Source organism: Marmota flaviventris, chromosome 1, assembly GCF_047511675.1.
Source record: "Marmota flaviventris isolate mMarFla1 chromosome 1, mMarFla1.hap1, whole genome shotgun sequence".
Lineage (NCBI taxonomy): Eukaryota > Metazoa > Chordata > Mammalia > Rodentia > Sciuridae > Marmota > Marmota flaviventris.
The window spans coordinates 6,032,549-6,049,706 of record NC_092498.1 but is presented as its reverse complement, the minus strand read 5'-3'; the positions used below and the strand labels follow the sequence as shown (position 1 = coordinate 6,049,706).

Below are 17,158 nucleotides of genomic sequence, written 5' to 3'. Positions count from 1 at the left end.
TCTCTTAGGGAGGGTGATTCCCTCCAAGTTCATACCCACCCCCCAACAGGTGGACCCAGGGGCCTGGAGAGGCCACAGGTAAGTTCCTTAGACTGGCACCTGGGGGTGAACCCAGGTGGCCGGCCAGGCCCTGCCTCTTGCAGGGGCTGGGGTCGGAGCAGATGCAACCTGTGCTTCTTTGGGCCCTGAAGCTCCTTCCCAGTCTCCCCTCCTTTCTGTGGAGCCCTCCATTTCTCTTTCCCTCCAGGACCCCTCACAGGGGCAGGCGTGCCCTGGGCTCTCCTGTTCTTTAGAGGGGCCCCTTATAAAATCAGCTGAGGATAAAATCCAGAGATACCGATGCACGAGCCCTGCCTGGGTCAGGCCTTTGGCCACCAAGCAGAGCACGTGGCCTGGCAGCCCTGTTGCTGAGTCAGGGAGAGGGCCCCATGCTGGACACAGTTCGGGGAGAGCAGGAAGCCAGCCTCAGCTGGCCCCACAGCTCCCTTCTCCCCCTCCCCACCTAATGAGCCAGGGGTCCCTGGGTGGGAGGAAGCACCCTGGGCCTTGTCCCACCTGCCTTACCGTCTCTCCTTGGGACTGGAGGCCTGTGGCTGTGTTAGATTAAGGGATTGGTCTCCTTGCCCTAGAGGGTCCCCTCTGGCCCTAATGCAGGCCTCCCCGTGCCTTCCTCTGTCTGTCGAGTCCCTTGGGTTTCAGCCCCTAGGCCAGCAAGGGGCCAGGAAAGCAGAGGCCAGCTCAGCGCTCCTCTTTCAGGACCTTTATTGCCGGCGATCCTGAGGCCCAGGTGGGGCCGAGAGGGGCTGCCCTGTCCCCAGGGCTAGAAGAAGTTGACCACCCTGCGGAGCGACTGCACACGGGCACTGTGGGCCTCCCAGTCGGAGAAGCTGCGGAAGTCGCCCCTCTCCACCACGTACATTCGGCCACGGTAGTTGGGCTCCTCATAGAGGACCCATCTGGAAGCCAGGGAAAGACAGGTCAGGGGACGGACACAGGAATGCCACCTAGGCTCCGATCAGAAGACCTCCCACCAGCCCTGCCACCCCTTCCTAGCCCAGTGGATCCCCGTGCTCTGCAGAACACCAGGGTGCGCCGCCTGCACTAGGCTGACTCCCTACCTGCTGCTGTGGGGGTCAGGGCTGGGTGTGGCACGGGGGAGGCGTGCCCAGTAACGGGCCATGGTTTAAAATTGGCCAGTCTGCTCCAGGAGGCTCTGGCCCCCGTGGCACAGCCCTCATCCCTCCTGCTCTCTGCAAGGACCATCTCACACTGATGGCAGCTGCAGCAGCAGGCAGGACACTGGGCACAGACTGGGGACAAACGCCTCCTGCTCATTCATTCAGCAAACGCAGACGAGCTCCAGGCGTGTGTCTCACTGTGCGTTAGGAACCGGGGTGCTCAGGTGGGACAGATGGGCTCCCGTCCCCATGACACCTCTGCTCCAGTGAACAACAGACTGTGGTGTCTGCAGTTGCAGGAGGGGACAGCCAGGATCCTGGCCGTCGTCCCCAGTGGAGCCAGGAGAGACCATGGCCCCTCATCACCCAGGAGGTGCGGGGCTGCAGGTGAAGGGCAGCGCAACCCAGGTGACCAGGAAGGTGTGGCGGGGAGGCTAGAGGGGGGCCAGAAGGGTGGTCTCCATCTGGGAGGGGAAGTGTGGACCAGAAAGCCATCCCTTCCTCTGCCATCCCTGAGCCAAGTGTGCTACTGTGGGGAGGGGGCCCAAGAAAGGTAGCACAAGTCTGTGGCCCTGGGGGGCGAGGTCTGCAGCCTGAACTGACTGCCTGGCCCCAGCAGAGGACTGGGAGTCGCCGTGGTCAACAGCGGGCCTCTACCAGGCCGGACTCCTCCCCTTCACTCTCTCCACCATGGAAAACTGCCTTTCTCTGCTTGGGACAGGCAGTGGCCTTGGGCCGCTTCCTCTTGGGCCTCCCACAAGGGGCGCACAGACAGCTCTGTCTTTGGGGTCCATGTGGCCTGGACTCCGACCCTGCCTCTTTGCAATGAGTGCCCACCTGGACCCCAGTAATTCTTGCCCATCACCCCGAAAGCACTTTGCTGTTGAAGGAGCTTCCGCCCCGTGGACACAGCCCTTCTAGCCTGAGCCCAGCCTCAGATGAGGTCAGGGAAGGTGAGTGAGGGCCCAAGGCGGCACGGCCCTCCTCCCCACTGTCTGCTCCCGCCACTCTCCTGACCCCACACCTGGTGCCTGGGGCAGTCCACTGCTAGGAGAGTCAGGGTCTGTCTCCTGACCCCACACCTGGTGCCTGGGGCAGTCCACTGCTGGGAGAGTCAGGGTCGGTAATGGCCATGAAGAGGGAGGGAGGCGGAGAGTGTGAGCAGGGAGGGGGCACCTACTGGGGGACAGCCTGGTGCAGCAAGACCTCCCACCCCACGGCTGCAGCTCAGAGGGAGTGGGCCAGCCCCGGCCCCCTAGCAGCAGCTGGAAAGGCCCAAGCAGTGTCTTGAGCCACCCTGGGGCTCAGGTGGACATCCCCCAAACTAAAGGGCAGGGAGAGGGCTGGGCGTCGCAGCAAGCTCCCCACTCCTAGCCCAGCCAGTTGGGGAGGAGGCAGAGAGAGGAAGGCAAAGGGCTCATTCTTCTCTTAGAGGGCAGGGGGGCTGCTGGGGATTAAACCCAGGGCCTGACACGGGCCGGGCAAGTGCTCTACTTTGGCACCACCTCCCGGCCCTGAGGCTCAGCTTTTAGGAGATGGGAAGTGGAAATGGCAGAAATGCCAGTGTGTTTCCCTCCAAGTGTCCTCCAGGACATGAGACGAGGGACAGGCCAACTGGAACTGCACGGAACCCAGAGGGAACGCTCTTGTCCTGCGGGAAATGGAGGGACCCAGCCTCCTCATCACCCAGGTCCCAGGAAAGGCTCTGTGGAGTGTCACCATCCAGACCCAGGGCATCCAGCATGGCCACCCATGCAGCTGCCCCTTGAGCCCAGGCATGTGGCTCAGTGGTGGAGCGCTTGCCCAGCATGTGTGAGTTCCGTCCCCAGCACCGCAGAAGAAAGAAAAAAAATGAACTAAAGACACAAGAGGTAAAGGAGAAGTGTGCTCTGGGTCCACACAGGGAGTCTACCATTTCAGCTCTGGTTAGCTTCCTGGCCACCAAGATGTCCCCTCCGAGGGCACAGGATTCTACAATCAAACAACGCAAGCCCCTGCCTCCCCCACCTGTTCCTCCACAGCCCTGAAGTCTCCAGGCTGTGGAGAGGCGGGACAGTGTCCTGGGTCTCAGGACATTTAACATGCCCAGGTGTGTCTTTGCCTCATGGCACAACTTAGCCAGCAAAATTTCCAGGGTACATTGTTCTGGAATTCTACCCCTGGACTCCCAGATGCCACCAACTCCTCAAGCCAAGTCACACCTCCCTGAAGAAAGGTAGATAGTATCTATAGCTCAGTCTGGGTCTCCTTCAGTCCCTCCCCTGACACCCCACGAGGGTCCCTGAGGCCAAGCCTCAGAAATACAGAAGACTCCTTAACTTCTTCAACAAGAGCCAAGTTTTTGGACCAGCCATAGAGGGAGGCAGGACCAGGCCTGGGGCTCTTCTCCTGAGGGGAGGGGCTGAAGGCACCAGCTCTGGAAAGCAGACTGCAATCCCAGCAGGGCCTCTCTCCAGGGCCAAGTTAACCTTCCAGTCTCAGTTTGCTCCTCTGTAAAATGGGGACGATATCTACCCAAACAAAGGTTAGAGAGATGGTCAACTGGAAAGTCTCAGGGCAGTGACACTTTACACAAGGGGAGGGCACAGGGAGCAGGGAGCATGGGCTGCCCTCAGCTGATCAGAAGGAAACCTGCCTGCGTCTGCAGGGGGCGGCCAAGGACAGAACACGCAGGGTTCTGACAGCTGTTTTGGGCCCAGTGTCCCTCACTGAGGCCTTTCTGGGCCATAGGGAGACCAGCAGCCCTGGCCGCCACTCACGCTCCATCCCCGTAGACCTTGACGGCGTTGACGCAGCTCCTGGTCCAGCCCTGGCTCTGCAGGAAGGGGCAGTCCTCCAGGAACTCCAGGCACTGGCCCGTGAAGTTGCAGCCCTCGAAGATCTCTAGCCGGAAATGCTCCCCATGCTCCAAGGCACAGGCGGGCGGAGGGTGGGAAAGAGGAAAATGCTCTGAGTCCCCCAACAGTACAGGTGGGAAGGAATGTGCAGTCACCCAGGGCTCAGGGCCAAGAGTTCCTGGGCTGGCTGGGGTGGGGGTTGGTAAGTGGCCCCATCTCAACACACACCCTCTGTTCCTTCTTTCACATGAGATGTGTTGGCGGTTTTATGACTTTAAAAAGCTTGGCTGGGGGTGGCGGTGCATGCCTGTGATCCCAGAGGCTTGGGAAACTGAGGCAGGGAGGAATGTAAATTTGAGAGCAGTTTCAGCAATTTAGCAAGGCCCTTAGCAACTGAGTGAGACTCTGTCTCAAAATTTTTAAAAAAGCATTAAAAGAGCTGAGGATGTAGCTCAGTGGTAAAGTGTCCCTGGGTTTAATCTCCAGTACCAAAAAAAAAAAAAAAAAAGAAAGAAAGAAAGAACAACAACAATAAAAGAGCTTCAAAGCCCCTGAATCGGTCCAGTGGTCCAATCTCCTCTTTTTACAACTAAGGAATCCAAGATCCAAAGAGGGGGCAAGACTGCCCTGAGACCAGGGCCACTCGGACCAGGGTTGGGATCACTAACTCCCTCCAGGTGCTCAGCCTGGGGGCTCCTGCCCTGGTTATACCAACACGCTTCTCAGCTTTGACTTCTCTGCCCGCAGGCCACAGATGATAATATTTTAGAACTGTAATAGAACCTTTTATTAAAACATGAAGCCAAAACTCTAAAACAAATAACACATCTCGTTTGCTGAAATCCCTGCTGGCCTTGACGTCATCACTCACTAACATCATCAGTACATGGATCTCCCTACGTGATTCCTGTGTTTCCAAAAGACAAAGGAGGGCCAGCTCCCCACAGGCCAGATGTGGGGGGGGACGGGTCTGCCTCATAGCTGGCCCCAGGCATGGCCTTTTTGAGAAGAGCATTCACAGGATGCCTAGTATATTTTTAATATAAATAGCATTATACAGGATCCAGGGCCAACCATTTTAATTCCTTTTTCCAAATGCCCAAGGCCTGGCAGAGATACTAAGAAAGTATTCTTACATGTGAGAAGTCAAAGTGCAGCCAGTTTTACAACTGATAGGAGAGGGGGCCCCAGGCAGAGAGGCACCGCCCCCATGATTCCTTAGGTGTTTGCCAGAGCCCCAGCCCAGGCGTCCAAGGGAGGGCCCTCTGGCCAGCAGACTCTGAGCAGGGCTGCTCACTGTGAGCTTGGGGACTGGTCATTTCCCATCCAAAGGACCAGAACTCAGAGCAGGTCAGATAGTGCTGGGACTTGGGTTAAGCCTCATTCCGCAAATCCTACCCTAGAGTCATGCAGCCATAAAAAGCCCCTCCCCACGGAAGAGCGACACCCCTGGTTTGCGTTCCCTACACACACCAGGCCCCACCTGTGAGATGCAGCCACCTGTGCAACTCCAAGGGACCTGCCCCACATGTCCTGCTGACTGGCCTGTGATACTTCAGCTTCTTCCATTAGCAATTCCAAGATTAGGGCTTGGGAGGTGCGCAGAATGGCTACAAGGCCATGTGCCCAGCAGGTGCCCGGATCCAGGCAGCCTGACTTACTTTTGCTGAGTGCTCCACCTTCCGGTCACAAATCCAAACTTATAATTTTTTTTTTCTTTTCTTGGGTGTTGGAGAGGGAACCCAGGGCTCACGCTCTACCACTGAGCTACACCCTCCAGCCCCCAAACTTCTAATATTTTCAACAGCATTTTAAATAGAGAATTTAGCTAGATGTTTGGATGGGAAATTTAAAGTGGTTTCCTGAGAACTCCCAGGGGCTCGCCTGCCTGGTAGCCCTGATTGAACCCCATGGTGTCTCACCCTCCTGCCAGCAGGGGTCTGGGTAGGGCCTTTTAAAGTTGGGAGGACCCTGCTACAGATTCCAGGAAGGCCCCAGCCCCCAGGCGGAGTGGGTGCTCACCATTCCTACAGGCCGGCAGGAGCCCATGTGGTCATTGTGGCCGTTCCATCGGAAGAAGTCAGGGTAGTCACCGTGCTCCAGGATGAACTGCTGGCCCCGGAAATCGGGGTGATCAAAGCAGACCCAGGCGCCACTCTCCACCCGGATGGAGTTTACTCTGTTCATAAAGCCTCGGTCCTGGAAGTTGTCACAGTCCCCGAAGACCTCCAGCTTCCGGCCTGTGAAGTGCTTGCCCTCGTAGAGAGTGATCTAGAAGGCCAGGTCAGAGCCAGGGTCAGGCTTCTCTCCTTTCAGTTTGGGGGTCTGTCATCTGGGACCTCTGCATCCTCTAGGAAACCCAGATTCCCAGGCCACCAAGCCCGGCCCTGCTGTGCACAGGAGGTGCCCGAGACATCTGCTGATTGGGCAGAAGATGAAAGGTCAACAGGCTGCTGTCAGACACAGCCACTGCCCAAGCCCCCCGTGGAGCAGACAAACTGCAGCTCCTCTCTGGGGACAGGAAGTTCCCCTTTGTGGAGGTATCCATTTGAAAACCTGCTGTCACAAACTTCCACCACATTTGTTTAACTCAATTTTTGTTTATTGTTAAAACAACACATCCATAATAACATCAAAGGAAATCTTTCCAAAACAATAAACTTCACCTACTACTCACCTTTATTTTTTGGAAAGCCAGGTTCCTGGGGCTGGGCCTCCTCAGCTAGAGAGGCTGAACCTGTGGAAGCCAGGTCCAGGAATCTCGGCCCAGGATGAAAGTCCTCAAAAGCACACTCTATAAGTGTCACCTTGTCCTTTTTTTTTTTTTTTTTTTTTTCCTTTTTAAGGCCTGACAGACAGATAACTAGGTAGCATGGACAAGTTGTCCTTTTCCCAAACTTTAGTTTGGACTGGAGACCCTGGGGCACTTTACCACTGAGCTACATCCCTAGTCCTTTTTATTTATTAATTTTTTTGTATTTTGAGACAGTATCTTGCTAAATTTCTTAGACCTCTCTAAGTTGCTGAGGCTGGCCTCAAACTTGTGATCCTCCTGACTCTGCCTCTTAAGTCTCTGGGATTACAGACAAATGCCATTGAGTCCAGCTCTTGTCCCCACACTTAACAACTCAAGCAACAACCCCCTCAACTTATTTCCTGCCGTGGAACCTAAAATTCCAAATACTCAATAACTCTTGGGTCTCAAGAATTGTGGTCCCAAGGGACCCTATCAAAGAATAGTAACCCAGTAACTGTTGTCATTTGTGCTTTGTAAATGCTTCCAGTTCTCCCAGGCCCCTCGGAGCTAGGGCAGCTGTATGCTCTGGCCAAAGGAATGTGTGTGGGAATGGACACTTGCAAGCCAGTGCACGTCTGATTTGGGGGTCTCTTCCTTTCCCTTTCTCATGTTACTGTCAGCCTGGGGCATAGGGAAGGGTGTGAGGACAAAAGCACTTATACCCATGATGGATATGTGGTGCTAGGGAGGCAGATACCCTAGTTGATGTATGCTACCAAGCTACTGGGGTTATTTGTTACTGAAACATAACCTAGCCCATGCAGAGGACTCTAGTGGTGCTCTCACCACTGAAGCACTTGAATGGAGCTTCTGGAGCCCAAAGGCTTCATGGGATTATCCAGGACAGAGCACTAGAGAAGGAGGAGAGAGATCTGAATTGGCTACCCTTCCAGCACAAGACAGGTTTGATAGAGAGTCACCCAGACATTCAATGAGACCTGAACACCCTAAGGATTTGGAGGTCCTCAAGGCTCAACATTTTGCTGAGAAACAGCCCCACATACCCGTGAAGACTGGAGAGCAAAATACACACTTTGACCATCCTCTCATAAAGAAGAGACAGCTAGGGTGGGCCCTGTATGATTGGCAAGGCTAACCCACCCCAAGCCAGAAAGCAGCAGCCAAGTTTGACCACCCTCCCTGCTCTTGACTTGGGGGAGGTGGTTAGAACCCCAGAACACCTGAAAAAGGGGATGGAAGAGGGCCATCATCCTCTGCACCCTCACCAGAGAGGCCCACAGCCAACAGCCAGGCAGCTCCATTTAATTAAGAAATTAAGCCAGCTTTGCTTGGGCTTGTAGTCCCCAAAGGGCGCACGGGAGCAACGGTTTGCATCTCCCCATGCCCGGTTTGCACCCTCCCCATGCCCGCGCACTGGGGCAATCGCCGGCCCTCTGCTGGTTTGCATTGGGTGGGGAAGGGTGAGGACTCACCTTCCCGGAGCGCTGCGCCATGGTGCGCCGCCGTCCTCCACCGGACTCAGTATATACTCGGCGGCGCCCTGCTGGCTCAGCGCCGCCAGGGACAAAAGATTTGCTTGGCCGGGCACCGCCGAGTTAGTGCTGTCGGGCGTGCTAAGCCGGAGAGGGGCCGCCGGGCCGGCCGCTGGGACCCGACCCTCGGCCACCCTGCGCCACCCGCAGAGCCCCCCCCCCCCGCCGCCCCTGCCAGCCCCCAAGACCTCCGTTCCCGGACCCCACCTTCCCAGCCCACCCGCTCTCCTTGCTGAGTCAGGACCACGGCACCACCGCATCCACTGCGATTGCCGGGGGCTGGGAAGGGGTCTCCCAGGCCCTGCGCCTCTTCCCCAGTGCTGCACTTGCGCCCCTTCCCCACTCCACGTCTCCCTCCTTCTAACCTCCCGCAACCTCCATCACACCCGGCTGCACTCTAACCTGTTCCCGCCTGGTTTCTTTGGGACCTAGGATGGAGTCCATCCAAGCGTCCTGGGGCAAAGAAAGTCTTCCTCTGCCCCTTATAACTAGCTTCCCTGATCTGAGCTCCCAGCCCCGGCCCCTGGCCACCCTCCCTCCCCAGCCTGGGCTCCCGTGTCCTCCCTCTTTGGGATACTGTATCTCTCTCCCACTGGAGATCCTTCCCAGGTGTCCCGGGCCCTGATCCATGCTGCACCCTGTGCGGGGGTCGGGGGGCCGCAGTGCTCTGCGCCTGAAACTCTACACTAGTGCACAGAGCAGGCCACCCTGCGTGACCGTGACCGAGGATGGGTCTGCAGAGCATTCCCAGGGCTGAGAAGCCCTTGGCACACAGTGGAGCCTCAAAGATAGTTTATGGAGTAAACACGGAGGCCACAAATCACTGGGGAGATGAGATGGGGTAACTGATTGGTGGGCAGTGTGTGTGTGTGTGGGGGGGGCCGGCTCTAGAGCAAAGGAGAAGCCCGGGGCTGCGGGGGGGGGGGGGGTCCTGGGGGCGGGGAGTTAGGCAGGGCTTCTTCTCTCAGGAAAGTGGACTGGTTTCTTTCTTTCTTTCTCGCGGGTAGGGGATTGAGCAGTGAATGCAACTTTTATTCTTGACTTGTGAGAGACTCACAAATTAACTTCTCAACCTGCTGCACGGGGAGATGGGGTAAAGGAAATGAGGGGTGGGTAGGTAAATAAAGGGGAGGAATATTCATGCCTTTTCTGGGAATGGGTGGCGATTTTCTGGGACTCCAGGTGTTACCTCTTTTTCTTTTTCTTTTTTCTTTTTAGTACTGGAAATTTAGCCCCAGGGCACTTAACCACTGAGCTACATCCTCAGCTCTTTTTTATTTTGTTTTGATTTTGAGACAGGGTCTCACTAAGTTGCTTACAGCCTCAATAATTTGCTGAGGCTGGCCTTGAACCTTTGATCCTCCTGTCTTAGCCTCAGGAGTCCTGGGATTACAGGCTTGCTCACCAAGCCCAGCTCTCTTTTCACTCTTCTTATGGTTCTTTGCAAGTCATCGGATGGCCATTGTCTACTATCATAGCTCTGGGGATATGTCATTTAGCATGCAGATGGATTATCATGAAGTCAGAGGTGGTCACTCCCGAAGCCATCTTGACCTAACTTGTTTGGGCTAGCCCACCTGGAGAGAAACTTTAGGCCTTCAGGTATCCTGTCTTCAAAGATAAACAAGAAAAGGACCAGGTAGAAATTCAGCTAGGTCACTGAGGCAGTACAAGATTTGGGCAGGGTAACAGGGCTACTGTCCAGTGTATTTTTATCGCCATTTCACAAATGGTGAAGGGACAGCAGGTCACATGATTCTTGGGGCAGAGAGTGACCTTGCCCTTGCCCTAAGAAGTCATCAAAGGCAGACAGGGCATGGACTGGATCCCACAGGTCACCCTCCTAGCTGTCATGCCTTCACCCAGGGCGGCTGCCGCCTCCACAGGTGGCCATCCACTCTCCAGGCCACACCTTCCAGCGCTTGCCTCTGGACATGGGTCGTGTGGGGACATATCATTAAAAACAAAGTTTCCTGCCAATCTAGAAAAGTAGTAGAGAAAGAAAACAGTCATTATTAAGTCAGCTTTAAGCCAGAATGTGATGGGCTTCACGGGTGACCTGCTAAGACATTGCAACATCTCAGCCTGGGTCAGTGGCAGGGCTCATCTGTAGCTTGAGTAAGGCCCTGGGTTTGATCCCTAGCACTTCGAGGGAGGGAGATGGGGAGGGAAGGAGAGAAAAGGAAGGGGAGGGGAGGGGAGGGAAGGGGAGGGGAGGACTTCTCAGAATTGGACCTGATATGGTGACCAGCCAGTCCACAGTTTTGTTACCGCTGTTGGCCGGTGACGAGTCCTTGCTTCCCCCATGTTGAAGAATAACACCAAAGAAGCACGGCGAGGCAAGGTCAGAGTAGAAATTAGAAGTTTATTAAAGGACAGCAGAAAAGACTTCTCCCGGAGGAAGAAGGGGACCCAAGAGGTGGAATCTGTGGAAGTGCGGTTGTCTCCCCTTTTTATAGTTTTGGTGATGGAATGTAAGGGGAAGGGTTAGGACACAGGTGGGCCAAACGGGCAGGAAGGACTTAATTATCACTTTTTGGGATGGGCTTATCACTTCTCTGGGATGGGCTATCTCCAAATCTGTTGGGGGCTGTTCCTGGGTTCCATTAATATTTCTTTGGGGTGGACTTTGGCCTAGGGCCTTTCTGGGACTTCATTAACATTCCATGAGTTGTCCTGCGTTTCCCGGAATCATTGTCAGCATGGCCTCCATTTTAGATTTCACTCGATATTAGACCCGATTTACCTAACTACACTGACTACCTAATTTTAAATCTGGCTTCAGTTTGATCAAGACTACTTAATCATGGGTATTTCTTAACTCCTGCTTTTGATTTCTCCCAAATTAAAACAGAGCTCTGTCAATACCCCCCATAGACAGGGCTGAGGATTCCAATCTTCCCAGTCTGGCTATACTGAATAAATATTTCTTTTCTTTCTTTTTTTTTTTTTGCACTGGGGATTGAACCCAGGGGTGCTTAACCACTGAGCCATATCCCCAGCCCCTTTTTTATATTTTATTTAGAGACAGGGTCTCACTGAGTTGCTTAGGGCCTAAGTTGCTGCAGCTGGCTTTGAACTTTCGATCCTTCTACCTCAACCTCCAGAGCCACTGGGATCACAGTCAGGTGCCACTTCACCTGGTCTGAATAAATTTCTTTCCTTCCTTTTTTACCACCAGCTTTTCTGCTTGGATTTTTGAGGCAAGTAGCTAGACCCAGTCAGCAGGGACTCCCTTATGTCAGGTCTCTGTCTGTCCCAGAACTCTGATAACAGAGCCCACAGATTTTGTATCACCATGAAGGTGATGTGAATGGAATATAAAATATTAACAGTGATTTGGAGCATTTTCTGAAAAACATACACAAAAAAATGCCCGCCACAAACTTCACTCAAAGAATTGGTAAAAATGAACAGGTGGATCAGATTTCAGCAATTTCAAGTCCTCCCCCCATTCCAAGGGCAGACACTCAAGTCTCTCCCACAATTTCCATTACAAGTTGGTCACCAGAGGAAAGGTCTGCCATGCCCAGTAAGACACCTTGCCGCAAACAGCTACATAATATGTAAATGCCAGGCTCCTCAAATGCCACCCTTAGAGTTAAATCATTCCATTACCAGAGTCCCGGGTCAGGGGGGCCTCACAGGTTCCTAAAAGAAGAGCTCCAGAATTACCTAAGGGACAGAACAAAAAAGTGGGGAATGGATAAAGAAATGTGGTATATATACACAATGGAGTATTATTCAGCCTTAAAGAAGAATGAAGTGATGACATTTGCTGGTAAATGGATGGAGCTGGAAAATATGCTTAAGTGAAATAAGCCAATCCCCAAAAAACAAAGGCCAAGTGTTTTCTCTGATACGTGGATGTTAACTCACGATGGGGGTGGGGGTGAGGTGCTAGGGAAGAATATAGGTACTTTGGATTAGTCAGAGGGGAAAGAATGGAGGGGAGGGGTATGGGGGTAGGAATTATAGTAGAATGAATCAGACAGTATTACTCTACATGTACATGTGACTACATAACCAGTGTGACTCTACCTCTTGTACAACTAGAAGAATAAGAAGTTATTATTCTCCATTTATGTATGATGTGTCAAAGTGCTTTCTACTGTTATGGATAACTAATTACAACAAGTTAAAAAAAAGTGTGGAGCTGGGCGCAGTGGCACACACCTCAGCTTGGGAGGCTGAGGCAGGAGGATCACAAGTTCAAAGCCAGTCTCAGCAACTGAGTGAGTCCCTAAGTAACTCAGCAAGATCCTGTCTCTAAATAAAATACAAAAAAGGGCTGGGATTGTGGCTCAGTGGTTAAGCACACCTGGGTTTAATCCTGGGTACCTTAAAAAAAATTGTGGATTCCCCCCACCTCCACCCACTCCTGGTACTGGGATTGAAACAAAGGGTGCTTTACCACTGAACTATATCACCAGTCCTTTTCCATTTTTTTTTTTTTTTAATTTTGAAGCCAGGGTTGGCACATGACTCAGGGGTGGAGAAGTTGAGGCAGGAGGATTGCAGGTGTGAGGCCAGTCTCAGTAATTGTGTAAAATCCTGTTTAAAATAAAATTAAAGAGGACTGACCTTCCCTACAAAGGTGAGATCTTGGAACCCTACAGGACGCCGAATGCACAAAATCACAACAGATCCACACCAAGACACATTATAATGAAAATGCCCAACATACAGAATAAGGAGAGAATTTTAAAAGCCACAAGAGAAAGGAATCAGATTACTTATAAGGGAAAACCAATTAGGATAACGGCAGATTTTTTAACACAGACCCTGAAAGCTAGAAGATCCTGGAACAACATATATCTAGCAAAACTAAGCTTTAGATTTGAAGATGAAATAAAAACCTTCCACGATAAACAAAAGTTAAAAGAATTTATAGTTAGAAAACTGGCACTACAAAACATCCTTGGTAAAATATTTCATGAAGAGGAAATGAAAAACAGCAATGAAAATCAGCAGAGGGAGGTAGTTTTAGGAAAATTTTAATCAAAGAAGAAAATCAAGTCAAGTTAAATAATGAAAATAAACAAATATGGATGGGAATACAAACCATGTTTCAATAGTAACCCTAAATGTTAATGGCTTAAACTCACCAATTAAAAGACATAGGCTAGCAGATTGGATTTAAAAAAGACCCAACAATATGCTGCCTCCAGAAGACTCATCTGATAGGAAAAGACATACACAGACTGAAGGTGAAAGGTTGGGAAAAATCATACCACTCACATGGACTGTGGAAGCAAGCAGGAGTGTCCATACTCATATCAAATAAAGTAGACTTCAAGCCAAAGTTAATCAAAAGGAATAAATATGGACATTACATACTGCTCAAGGGAACCATACACCAATAAGACATAACTATCATAAATATATATGCCCCAAACAATGGTGCAGCTATGTTCATCAAACAAACTCTTTTCAAGTTCAAGAGTCAAACTGATCTCAACACGATAATCTTGGGTGAATTTAATACACCTCTGTCACCACTGGATAGATCTTCCAAACAAAAGCTGAATAAAGAAACTATAGAACTCAATAACACAATCAATAACTTGACTTAACTGACATATATAGAATATTTCAATCTGCATCAAGCAGATATACTTTCTTCTCAGCAGCACATGGATCCTTCTCTAAAATAGACCATATATTATGCCACAAAGCAACTCTTAGCAAATACAAAAAAGTAGAGATACTACCATGCATTTTATCAGATCATAATGGAATGAAATTGGAAATCAATGACAAAATAAAAAATAAAAATTTCTCCATCACCTGGAGACTAAACAATATGCTACTGAATGAACAATGGGTCTCAGAAGATATCAACGAGCAGATTAAAAAATTCTTAGAGGTAATGAGAACATAGACACAACATATCGAAATCTCTGGGACACTATGAAGGCAGTACTAAGAGGAAAATTCATTGCATGGAGTTCATTCCTTAAAAGAAGAAAAAGTCAACAAATAAATGACCTCATACTACATCTCAAAGCCCTAGAAAAAGAAGAACAAGCCATCAGGAAAAGCAGTAGAAGGCAAGAAATATTTAAAATTAGAGCGGAAATCAATAAATCAAAACAAAAGAAACAATTGAAAAAATTGACAAAACAGGGGCTGGGATTGTGGCTCAGCAGTAGAGCGCTCGCCTAGCACGGGCGGGACCCAGGTTCGATCCTCAGCACCACATAAAAATAAAGGCACTGTGTTGTGTCCATCTACACCTAAAAAATAAATATTAAAAAAATTAACAAAACTAAAAGTTGGTTCTTTGAAAAAAGAAATAAAATTGACAGATCCTTAGCCACGCTAACAAAGAGAAGGAGAGAGAGAACTCAAATTGCCAGCATACGTGATGAAAAAGGCAAAATCACAACAGACACTACAGAAATACAGGAGATAATTAGAAATTATTCTGAAATCTTATACTCCAATAAAATAGAAGACATTGAAGGCACACATTTCTTAAGTTATATGATTTGCCCAGATTGAGTCAGGAAGATATACACAACTTAAACAGACCAATATCAAGTGAGGAAATAGAAGAAGCCATCAAAAGCTTACCAACCAAGAAAAGCCCAAGGATGGATACACAGTCGAGTTCTACAGACCTTTAAAGAAGAACTAATACCAATACTCTTCAATTTATTTATTTCAGGAAATAGAAAAAGAGACAGTAATTCCAAACTCATTCTATGAGGCCAATATCACCCTGATCCCAAAATCAGGCAAAGACACATCAAAGAAAGAAAACTTCAGACCAATATCTCTAATGAACACAGATGCTAAAATTCTGGCAAATAGAATACAAAACTATATCAAAAAGATTGTGTATCATGATCATGTGGGATTCATCCCAGGGATGCAAGTTTGGTTCAACATGTGGAAATCAATAAATATAATTCATCACAGCAATAGACTTACAGATAAGAATCATATGATCATCTCAATAGATGCAGAAAAATAATTTGACAAAATAAAGCACCACTTTATGCTCAAAACACTAGAAAAACTAGGGATTACAGGAACCTATCTCAACGTCATAAAAGCTATCTATGCTAAGCCTCAGGCCAACATCATTCTAAATGGAGAAAAATTGAAGGCATTCCCTCTAAAAACTGGAACAAGATAGGAATACCCTCTTTCACCACTTCTATTCAACATGGTTCTTGAAACACTGGCCATAGCAATTAGACAGACAAAAGAAATCAAAGGGTATGTATAGGAAAAGAAGAACTTAAATTAGCACTATTTGCTGATGATATGAATCTATACCTAGAAGACCCAAAAAACTCCACCAGAAAACTTCTAGAACTAGTAAATGAATTCAGTAAAGTAGCAGGGTATAAAATCAACACCCATAAATCAAAGGCATTTCTGTATATCAGTGACAAATCCTCTGAGAAGGAAATGAGGAAGACTGCCCCATTCACAATATCCTCAAAAAAAAAAAAAAAAAAAAAAAAAGATACTTGGGAATCAACTTAACGAAAGAGGTGAAAGATCTATACAATGAAAACTACAGAACCCTAAAAGAGAAATCAAAGAAGACCTTAGAAGATGGAAAGATCTACCTTGCTCTTGGATAGGCAGAATTAATATTATCAAAACGACCATACTACCAAAAGCACTATACAGATTTAATGCAATTCTGATCAAAATCCCAATGGCATTCCTCATAGAAATAGAAAAAGCAATCATGAAATTCATCCGGAAAAATAAGAGACCCAAAATAGCTAAAGCAATCCTTAGCAAGAAGAGTGAAGCAGGTGGCATCGCTATACTAGACCTTAAAATATACTACAGAGCAATAGTAACAAAAACAGCATGGTATTGGCACCAAATCAGACCAGTAGACCAATGGTACAGAATAGAGGACACAGAGACTAACCCATAAGATTATAATTATCTTATATTAGACAAAGGTGCCAAAAACATGCACTGGAGAAAAGATAGCATTTTCAACAAATGGTGATGGGAAAACTGGAAATCCATATGCAACAAAATAAAATTAAACCCCTATCTCTCATCATGCACAAAACTTAACTCAAAATGGATTGAGGACCTAGGAATTCAACCAGAGATTCTGCGTCTAATAGAAAAAAAAGTAGGCCATAATCTTCATCATGTGAAATTAGGCCCTAACTACCTTAATAAGACTTCTATAGCACAAAAATTAAAACCAAGAGTCAATAAATGGGATGGAATCAAACTAAAAGGTTTTTTTTTTTTTTTTTCTCAGTAAAAGAAACAATCTCTGGGGTGAACAGAGAGCCTACATTCTGGGAGCAAATCTTTACCCCTCACACATCAGATATAGCACTAATCTCTAGGGTATATAAAGAACTCAAAAAGCTAAACACCAAAAAAACAAATAACCCAATCAACAAATGGGCCAAGGACCTGAACAGATACTCCTTAGAAGAGGATATACAATCAATCAACAAATACATGAAAAAATGCTCATCATCTCTAGCAATCAAAGAAATACAAATCAAAACTACCCTAAGATATCATCTCACTCCAGTCAGAATGGCAGCCATTATGAGGACAAACAACAATAAGCGTTGGTGAGGATGTGGGGAAAAGGCACACTCATACACTGCTGGTGGGGCTGCAAATTGGTGCAGCCAATATGGAAAGCAGTATGGAGATTCCTTGGAAATCTGGGAATGGAGCCACCATTTGACCCAGCTATCCCTCTTCTTGGACTATACCCAAAGGACTTAAAAACAGCATACTACAGGGACACAGCCACATCATTGTTTATAGCAGCAGAATTCACAATAGCTAAACTGTGGAGCCAACCTAGATGCCCTTCAGTGGATGAATGGATAA

General features: G+C 49.1%; 1 protein-coding gene across 1 annotated transcript; it reads right to left on the bottom strand.

Annotated features, from left to right (window-relative positions):
- Window positions 1-820: 820 nt before the first annotated feature.
- Crygn (crystallin gamma N) lies at window positions 821-8,266 on the bottom strand. The gene is made up of 4 exons (XM_027943474.2): window positions 8,246-8,266; window positions 6,038-6,286; window positions 3,938-4,083; window positions 821-956 (listed from the first exon to the last, which is right to left on the bottom strand). Exons 1-4 carry the CDS (start codon window positions 8,264-8,266, stop codon window positions 821-823), a joined length of 552 nt encoding a protein of 183 aa, XP_027799275.1.
- Between the last annotated feature and the right edge of the window lie 8,892 nt (window positions 8,267-17,158).

Coding starts and splice junctions, on each gene's coding strand:
- Crygn (XM_027943474.2), bottom strand. CDS start 8,266: ATGGCGCAGCGCTCCGGGAAG. Junction 6,287..8,245: donor TGGCGCAGCGCTCCGGGAAG/GTGAGTCCTCAC, acceptor CTGGCCTTCTAG/ATCACTCTCTACGAGGGCAA. Junction 4,084..6,037: donor CCTGCCGGCCTGTAGGAATG/GTGAGCACCCAC, acceptor TGTGCCTTGGAG/CATGGGGAGCATTTCCGGCT.